The sequence below is a fragment of the Protopterus annectens genome, chromosome 15.part0 (assembly GCF_019279795.1).
Source record: "Protopterus annectens isolate FY-2018-M chromosome 15.part0, PAN1.0, whole genome shotgun sequence".
NCBI lineage: Eukaryota > Metazoa > Chordata > Ceratodontiformes > Protopteridae > Protopterus > Protopterus annectens.
The window spans coordinates 15,407,746-15,418,373 of NC_056749.1; the positions used below are offsets into that span (position 1 = coordinate 15,407,746).

The following is a 10,628-nucleotide window of genomic DNA, read 5'->3' on the forward strand; positions in this document are numbered from 1 at the left end:
TTAAAAAAGTTTTTTTTTTTTTTACTGTGGTTTCCTTAGTTCGGGGTGGTGGTGGTGGGGTGTGGACATCCAGAGTGATTAGTTTATGGTCCGATCTAACCAGTGATGGGTTGACCTCTGGTGTGGAATATCTGTCGCCCATGTTGGTGATGACCAGGTCCAATAGGTTTTCACCTCTGGTAGGGGAGTTTACCAGCTGATCCAAGGCATTTGAGTTGATAAATTCCAGGAAGCGCTGGACCTGGGAGTTTGCACTTTAATAGTTTTCCATTGAAATTGCCTAATATCAGGGTGTTCGGTAGGACCTTCATGTTTTCCAGTGTCTCCAGAAAGGCGGAGTGGTGGTCCTAGGTCATGGAGGGTGATCTGTAGCAGGCCACAACTTGCATTGCAGATTTGCCTGATGTTACCTGCACATGGATGATCTCTGAGGTATCATGCTGCGTCACTAACCTGGAGGTGTAGGTATCCTTGATGAATATGGATACACCCCTCCTTTTGTGTTTCGGTCCATGTTCTGTGGCCAAAATGTGTGGTATGAGTTGTAGCCCAGTAGTGCTGGGGTGCTCTGTGGAGCCTTGAACCAGGTTTCAGTTACTGCACAGATGTCGACGTTCTCCATACTGAGGAGTGCTTCAAGCACATGCATTTTGAGATTTAAACTCCTTGAGTTCAGTAGCATAACCCTCATTTTTTTTTATTTGTGCTGTTTACAGAGGTGGGTTTGACTTTTGAGCCTTGCCTAAAAAAGGCACTATGGGGGCAGCAAGAGCCTTGGCCAGTATTTGAAAGCGTAGGGGTGACAGGTGCAAGTCATCTCTTGCGAAGCAACGAGGCCTGTCGAGCATGTCATCCCAGGCTGACAGACACTGGATCCTCTTTGAATAACACCAGAAGCTTAGCCAATTGTTGAAATTGATCAGTTTTTCTTTACACTGTGGTATCATTCTTGGTGAGGGCAGGATGCTACTCGGGGTCAGGGTCATACTCGCCTGGGCTACATGATCAGAGAGCTCTTCCATGTCTCTTTTCATGTAGTCCAGGGAGGTACGTCTCAGGTCATTCACACCAACATGAACAATGACAAGAGTCATATTTGTACTTGTTCTGGACTGACTTGAGTGCTCGTGTTATGTGGCGGATTCTTGCTCCCGACAGGCAGCTAACAGTAACCTTCTCCTTGTCCAGCCTAGTGAGTGGGACGTCAGTGTGCCTGACTATAGAGTCGCCTATTACTAGTGAGTTAGGTGTTATTTCGCCTTAAGGGCTGTGATTGTGCGGTACACTGATTTTGTGTTTTATGTGTTGTCTGGTTTGTGACGGGAGGTGCAGGTTTTTGGGTGTCTGCTTTGGAGGTCTGTGATGCTCTTGCAGGTTTTTATTTAGGGCCTCTGAGTATGATTGTGTGCATTTATGTGTATTTTTTGCCAGTGGTGGTTTAGTATGTCTGTGTGAGGCTGGATGTGTGGTGCAAGTGTTAACCTTCTCCTCATGACTGCCTGTTCCAGTCTTGGGTGGAGAGAGCTTAGCTTCCAATTTAGCTATATAATTGCATCTCTCGCATATGTTAATGTTTTGTGGTAGGAGGAGAGGGTTGTCTGTGTACATGAGGCAGTTGTAACATTGCCTCAAGATACCCAGGTTCATCAGCTGGACTGGAGAGTATACCTGAAATTAACCTTTGGTCATGCCTGAATAGTAGGGTGAGCTGCTTAGTCGCTTGGTTGGTGAGAGGTGAATAATGAACCTTGCCCTGCTGGACAATCAAGTGTCTGGGTATATTAGTGCTTGCTGTTAGGTCTGAGCAAGTGCTGGACTGTAGGATGCTTTTTAATTGCTTAGGTTGAGAGTTAGACTACTTTCAAGGGAAAAACTGAAGAGGAGACTTGGTGGAGCCGGGATAAATTTAACCCTAGCTAACTGGCGCTGCCCGGACATGCAAAACTGTGCAAACACGTTTTTTTACAGCAGGGAAATGAAAGCGAAATTAGCTCAAAATGGCCTATAAACTACCAACTTCTGGGCTGGATCCACTACTCCAGGGACAGATGGCTGCTCAAAGCCCTCTCTCTCTCTCTCTCACAGGTAAGCAGAGAAACCGCCCTCTATCTAAGTAAGGTATGGGCAACTCAAAAAATTGTAACAGCCTTGAATTCAGCACTAGCCGGAAAAATGGACTATACTAGCTTAGAAAGGTGGAAAACAAGGAATTTTTTTTTTAAAGATAAGGCAAAAACAGTAAAAAATACACAGCTTTAGATTACTACAAGCAATCAGAAAAGGCTTTTAAACAAATTACCCAGTTAACCAGTAAAAAAAATCTCAAAAACTTAGCTCTGTTCCTGTAGTCTTCAAATCAGACAAGTTCTAACTGCACACTCCTGCCACTGGGGTGCAAGGAAATCTTCTCCAAAAAAGAAGGCTTGGATTAGTGCTCAAGTTATACAAACAAAGCTAGATTCAGCAGGCCTGGATCTAGTCTATGCTACAGCAAACAAGCCGCACCAATTTTAGTAAGAAACAGTTAAAATATGCAGGCACTATAAGCCTTTAACCAGAAATTCCCAGCTCAGAAGTGCAGAGTCCAGCCTCTCCTCCCTCAAGAGTACAGACCGCGAACCTTCTTGATGTAAAATAACTGGCCTGAAGCCCAAGTGCTTAAATGCTTAAAGCAGAACTAATACACTTTTACAATAACAGACACTGAGCTCTCAATCAGCAGTTTCCAACTTAGAAGGATACAAGCTACCTGTCCTGCCACAACAGTGCAGACCACAAACCTTCTTAATGTAAAACAACTGGTCTGATGACCAAGTGCTTAAACCAAAGGGCTTAGAATGATAGACACAGCAAGCAGTAATAAATACAATTGAGTACTTTTAAGATGATGCAAAAGCAAAATAAAAGTAGGAAGAAACACATACAGAAAAGCAGATGAAAAAAGTGCAATTTTTTTTGACCGAGCAAATGAGATGGGCCCAGGACGAGTATCTAAATGCAAATTTACGAGAGGGGCGGGCAGTTTCAAAGCCACCAAGATTAACACCAAAACAAAAACAGGGAGGGTGGGTGGGTAACTATCTCAAAACACAGCGCCACAACTTTCAGCTAGATAGTATTCAATGCAACACAAAAAATCAATTTAAATGCTGTACTATTTGAACAAAGTGCAGATATATATATATATATATATATATATATATATATATATATATATACACAGCACTTCATACTGCCAAAATGCTGAAATATTGAATTTCAGCATTTCGACAATATTAAGCCATTAAAACAGCGACGCCTCACAACCACAAAATCACAGCATCAAACACATCATGCAGCACACAACACACAAACCATAACACCCACACCACAAAACACTGAAATACAACGCAACACCACACAGACACACACCTACACTACATATATACATACTATATATGTATAAATATACATACTATATATATATATATATATATATATATATATATATATATATATATATATATACACACACATATATATATATATATATATATATATATATATATATATATATATATAAATATATACACACATATATATATATATATATACATACATACACACACACACACACACACACACACACACACACACACACACACACACAGACACACACAAACACATGCTCACTGTGTTAATTATTGGAGTCTGTCTTTACATGGAAAGAAGTGCTTGCTTGAGCAAGTATTTCTACATTACAGTTTTGAACAAAAAACTATTAAAAAATGCTTTCCACTCTCAAAGAAAGAAAAAGAACACAACAGGCAAAGTTAAAACCTTCCTCATCCAACTTAAACAGACATCTCTCTACAATCACACAACTCATTATCCGGTGGAATGTCACGTGAGTGAACAACGCCCATTTTCAGAAAAAAATGCAGGTATGAATACCTCTGTGTTATCTATACAGCACATAGACACTTTTTAACCCATTTGTTGACTGGGTAAGCCCACTGTTCATATTGTCCCATTTTCAGTTGCGACCTGGGAGCAGTACCTGCTTAAGTGATTTGCCCTAAAGTCACAAAGTAGGCAAATAAAGGAAGAAGTAATCAAACCCTGTACAACAGGCACCAACAGCAGCTCATTAACAGCTCACAGCATGTTTTTTTTCAGTGCCAACTGCTAGGCATATATATATATATGCATATATTGCGCACACGTATGTAAGAGTTTCATAAGTTCAGTAACAGCAAACAGAAATAACAAACACCAACAGCATACAGTACAAAACTGGGCAATGAATTTAAATAAGTCTAACTTATAAATAGCTGTGGGGAAGACATGGATGATTGTATGAAAAGATGAGCTGACCGATAAGAGATTAGCTGAACGTATAACCCTAACGTAGGCAGGGAAAGTAGAACTGAGTACAAGAGAGGAATACATACCAGCACTATTTAATATTATCATATCACCACTATTTAATATTATGTTTATCAGTGTGCTGCACTGACCAATTGGACAGATACAGACAGCAATTCTACTCTTTGCAAAACACTTTACATTATTAACATTAAACACATTTTTTTAAATATACAGTATTAAGTCAACACAGACAAGTCCATTTGAGTCTACAGTACAGGAAGCTGTGTATTAGAGAAGGTTATAAGGTTATAGGAGGGATAACAAGAACAGGAGCTGGCGGGGGGGGGGGTAACTGATATAGATGCAATGTGATCAACTATGTTGGCTAAAATTTATAAGGTTCAATATTCCATAATTAATAGGACAGTAGGGGAAGCGGGGGGGGGGATGATTCAGGAGGGACTTCAAGTAGTTTAGCACTGATCAAAATGGTCAACAATTTAGACATGAGAGAGACTTATCATTTGTACTTAAATGTGAATGAGGCCGAAGAACTTACAAACATCCCGAACACTTGTAAATACTATATCAGACAGAAAGGGAAGGCCAGCTTGCATATTCCATCACAGCGGGATGCGGAGTTTTTACAGGCCTATACCGAAAATTACCTATTGTGCACAGCTGGAATAGGTTTACATTTGGACACATCACCTCCCCCATCCGCATCTGAAACACTCACAATACAATACAAAAATCAGGCACACCAACCATGTAAATGCACACCTGTCAGATTTGTCTTCCACAGACAACTATACCTGCATCCCAACAGGTAGACACAAAGTAACAGCAAGACCTGTGACAAGCATCACAATGCACACATTCCCAGTGGGCTACGTAAGGAAAGCCACACAGAGTACTAAAAATAAATAGAAAGCACCTTGTGTGCAACTCCTGAACAGACTGGTTTGAATGGCTTTGGGCTTATTTTGTTTTTAGTATGAGCAAAGTAATGAAGTGACATCACAAAAGCCATGAACAGACGAGAGTAACTAAACAGTACCTATTGTTCTAGTAGAGAACAAAGATGTTATCACAGCCATATTCATGCAAAAGCTGCAGGGCAGGTTAAACTGCAGAACTGACTGCCCCACCCCCATCTATGGACACAAGGCATGGGGGGGGGGGGGGGTCTTATACTACAAAGAAGTTAATGCAGGTTTTAATAACAATGAACTCCTCGGCATGACATAATACAGCGAATTAATTTATTTATTTTGTTGGTTAACCGGAACTGATCGACTCGAGATCAAAGAGAGACCCTTTTCAGTGACAGCCCGGGGAGAAAAGTTCCTACTGGGATTACTAAAGGTACACAAATGCTGAAACTGAACAGGATATATGCTTGCCAAATAGTCAAAGCATGCAGCCAGATTAATTCTTACATTTGAAAAAAATATACAGCACAGAAACACAACACATAAGAACACTCAGTAATACACAAGAAAATTCACAATACAAGTGCCCATGTCCCAAGTCAGCAATTACCGAGAAACAGAGTTCTAACATACATACAAGCTAATGTATACTCATTAAATGCTGTTAAGTGAAGCAGTATACACAATGCCACAGAAAGCAGGACATCAGTACAAGATGGGAACATTTAGCAATGAAGATATTTTAATGAGGGGTAGGTAAACAGCATGCTTTCACACAGTACATGTAGCAAAGTACCTCAATATTTTATTCATTTTTTAAAAGTAGAAACACATAGCAGGCAATCAATCTGCAGACCGTTAAGCCTAGGCAAAAAAAAACGATGAAGATAACATTGGGGAAAATTTGAGGCTGCCCACCCAATCATCTGCATATAACTTGAAGGTGGTGGCAAGGGTAATATTTTGCTTAATATATGGAAGTCTATTCCTGAAATGAGAGATACGTTAGGATACAAATCTATTCCACCAATATGCTGCATTTATCTGTTTAGTTCCTTTAACTTGGATTCATTTGTTTTTGTTTTGTTCTGGGCTAGTCTGAAAGTCTGCAGAACACACCTACACTACATAACATCCTACATACAACAGTGGTACGGCAACACACTGTCAAATGTGTCAGAAGGGGCAAAAACTAACATATAGCAGACATTCTAATTATCCTAAACAAACTATCAATTCTAAAAAAACATTGGCAGGAACAATCGAGTCCCAGACATTCCCCATTTACAGTCCCGTGAACCTTACAGATGATGACAAACATTACTCAAGGTTTAAATCGACATTCGCAGTCCCTGCGATTTTACACACTTACCTACTTGTAGCACCTTGTCCACCATTCCCATTTCCAAAAGCCGCAATCCTTTACTAAATGGAACTCTTCCATCCCTCTCCCCTTCCGGGCTGTGGTAACCGAGAGAGGAGTACATGCAGATTTCACGCTCACTACGCGGGAAGGACCAAAATACAATCTGTTTCTGAACAGGCTCAGGGATGCGGGAAAATCGCTCTTCCACCTGGGCAACACAAACAAAATTACAATTTTTAACATGGAGGATCTAATATTGCAGATTTCAGAGTCAACAGCAAGGATGAGTTCCTAGCATTAGAGTCGGAAACAGGTTCTAGAGCTATGACCACAGACAGTCAAACTGGTGGCAATAACTCAGAGGATATTCAGTCTACCACAGCCTACTCATTGGCCTGCCCCATGATCAAACATGCACTAAATAACACTGGTTACTGCTTATCACAATCATTGTGAACCAAAACTGGAAAGTTCTAACAGACATGAGGAAGCACTTCACAAACACACTATGTACCAAACACCAAAAGTTGTTGCATTTTATAACCCATCAGTTTCCTCCTCAATTTATGTCCTTTAAGACAAACAGTGTGTTCAAATACAGTTCTTCAACCCAAACGCAATCAGAGTCACTAGGCAGAGCATGCAGGTGGCATGTCCTGTTCAAAAAGCAACCTTTACAAACATAAAGGCTTTGGTTACAGACCTGGCTAACCAAGAGGTTTTAGCCCCCCCCCCTTCTGAAAATGTGACATGGCACTACAAGTCTACAGGCTCTGTGGACATCCACGTGAGCATAGTCTGACATCATAAATTACCAAATATTTTCAGCCTTTGTTTCAAAAAACCTAAAAACTCACAATAAAGACCAGCTGTTCAATACACAAAAAAAAGAAAAAAACAGGCAAAAGTAGGCTCACCTGGTTGGGAGGGTGGCCTAATGGTTAAGGTGTTTGCCTTATAAACACAAGGTGCAGGGTTTGCGTCTCACAAGGGATAATTGGGTAGGCTTAAAAAATGGCTTGCAAGACCAGTTAGCCTAGTACTAATCTATGAACCTGATTGCCACGCATTTCACTAATACTGCTGATAGAAAACTTTACAAGTTGGAATAGGAGACAACTTTCCTACAGTTTTATCCTTCTTTTAGAAAGGCACACCAGCAACATTATTTGAACATCATATTGTGGGAACGTACGTGTGTGTGTGTGTGTGTGTAATACACACACAGTCTGGACCCCTGTGTTGTCCTGGGAACAGAAGGCTTCACCTCCAGTTAAAAAAAGTAACTGTGTAAGATGGGGATGAAAGCCAGGCAAAGTGACATGACTTGCTTAGAAGGTAACGAGTCATGTTTTACAACAGATATTTAAGGAACTGAAAAACAGCGATGTCCATAAATAGTTCATCACCAAGTAATCCCAACCCTTCAGACACCAATATTTGTTGCACTTTTCTGAAGTCATCACACAAGAACTCAGTCAACAGTTCCGACACAGCACTCGATGGGCAGCTGTACGATGACCATGTGACAAAAAGATGTTTAAGTCCAGAGTCAAACTGTAAAAAATCATCTGACCGCAGTAAAAACACCATACACTGAGAAAACCCCCACCCCTGGGTTTACTATTCAACAGCTCTTAATTATCTGAAGACAAAATACGCCATTGCAATGTAAACAAACATTTTCTTCTCGATTCATTAAGCTTATACGGCCATATTTGAGAAGGTGTGTAACAGCCAAAGTTTCACATCTCCATGCATGGTAAATGATTAGGTCTCACTAGAGAGGTCACAAGACAAATAATGTGTTTGGAATACATAGGTAGACACCTGCATGTAGCAAAAAACTTAAGTCACACTACTGAGTGTTTAAATAGGATTACAGACCACATCAGTACAAACAAGAAGCCACCAGATAGGATTTACAATGAAATACAGGGGGGGGACGTAAAAAACTGCCATCTCCAAATAACTGGCTATGCTATCAAAACAGCCTAAATGATGAATGCCGCCACCCCCCCCCCATCAAAAAAAAAAAAAAACACACACACCAACTCCCTGCTGCACTTTACACACCATGTGGAAAAAATGCAACTTGCCCAGTTAAAGATTCCACCCCATTCTTTCGGAAAGTTTCTACAGTTTTATTATGAAATACTGTGAGAGATAGCGTGCTTTACTTATGCACGTTGACACCAAAGGATTCAAGTCAATCAGGGGAAATGCAGATAAACTTCTCAACCAGGCCCTTAAGTCTAGCTCAGCACAAGATACAAACCCCCAACCCACCCATGGCTGAAGCAGATCTGAAAAATGTTGTGTATACTTAGCACACATGTGCTTATGCAATAGCAACGTATACACAGCAAGTGCTGAAAACACACAATCAAATTCATAATCTTTAACAAAGAAGGCACTAACCCCTAAACAAAATCCTTGGAGACAACAACTACAACAGTAACTCACCAGGCATTTATTGTGTTATCAGGATGATGCAACCAGTATAGAGAAAGTAAAAAAAAAAAAAAAAAAAAAAAGACACCTACCCTGATAGAGGCACTGAACCTGTTGCTACAAAGAGCTGTCATGTTATCTCCTGCCCTTGCCTAGGCATTTCCATTCCCCTACTTACTACCAGCTACCCACCCCCAAAAATCTGCATCATGAAGTAGAAAACTGTTTCAACTTGTCTTTGTGTCTTTCTGAACATCATCTAAATAAAGGGTGGCTGGAAGAAAGAAGTTAGAAGGTTGCCTTGGGCAGCTGTGGTTACATATAAAAGCCCATTCTCTTGTACAAGAACTAGCGCACTGAAATGCTGTTCTGAATACCAGCAATAATCACTCCAACAAACAAGGAGACAGTGTCTTCGTGTGCTGCATACAGACACACGAAAAGGGATAAGAATCCTCCACTGTCTGTCATCTGGGGCTGCTAAAAGACCTTTATGCTTATCTCATCTAAGCAGAGCAAACAAGTGATTCAGCCGCAGACAAGAATCATCTCGGTTTTCAGCGGGTATCCAGAGCCACTCAGTTATTGTGACAACAAAAGGAAGTTAGTCAAGGTCACCCATGCGGCCCCTTCTTATTCTACAAAGCAGGATTCGAACTTCCGACCCCAACCTGTACTCAAGCGGAAGATGGAAAAAATCCAGAAGAAGGGAATTAGGCACAGAAAAGTTGTGCCAAAAGCGTCCCATGAATAAAATTACTAACATAGAAGCAGGAACGCACAAAGGCTGTACCATGCACAAGCCATCCAGACAGCAGATGCTCCCCTCACGGGGCCCCAAACAGCACATGAGCACCTCCAGTGATCGTCCCCAGCCTTTAAATACCCCTTTTACCAATCCCGGTCCAACAAAGTACTTTTTGCCCTTGTGTCCTGCCATGGCAGCGCCCCACATACCTGCTCGTAAGCCCAGCTCTCGGCCACCTTCTTAGCGCTGAGCTCCAGCAGGGACTCGGCTCGGGTCCTCCGGGCACCCAGGCACCTGCGCTTAGCCGGGGGTTCCATCACGGAGAGGGGGGTGCAGTGGGCACCGATCTGCCAAAGAAAATACTACAGTCACCGGCCTAATCCTTTTAGTTGTCAGCAAGAAATTAGTTTCCTCTTGTTATTACTATCCTCCGGTACGTCCAAACCGTCTCCGTGCGAGTCTGCCTTCCTCCGTGCCTGGACTTTGTGTCACGGGGCTATATTAACCCCCCTCTTATCCCTTTAACAAACCACAACAATGAGGACCGACTTGTTCCACAGCGTTTTAAGAAACGCGTTTATCCCTCCCCTCACGCGGTCGCTGATTTGCTGAGCTGTACAACTCCCATTTCCATTGGGTAATAATCGTGGCACTCATAAGCGCGTGTCCGCCTCCGCATAAACACCATTGGCCCAAGAAACAGTCACTTTTTCCTGTGCTGTGCCATAACAGGAAGGCATGCCCACACTTGGCGACAAGTCCCTTTCATTCATGT

The 10,628-nt window shown here is 41.6% G+C and overlaps 1 protein-coding gene across 1 annotated transcript in view; it reads right to left on the reverse strand.

Annotated features, from left to right (window-relative positions):
• ZSWIM4 (zinc finger SWIM-type containing 4) overlaps positions 1–10,415 on the reverse strand; it is a 142,790-nt gene extending 132,375 nt beyond the window's left edge. The window contains exons 1-2 of the mRNA XM_044057649.1: positions 10,063–10,415; positions 6,658–6,859 (exon numbers count right to left, since the gene is read on the reverse strand). Of these exons, the coding sequence (XP_043913584.1) occupies positions 6,658–6,859; positions 10,063–10,170 (310 nt within the window). The 5' untranslated portion in view covers positions 10,171–10,415. The remainder of the gene's footprint in view (positions 1–6,657; positions 6,860–10,062) is intronic.
• Positions 10,416–10,628: the final 213 nt, after the last annotated feature.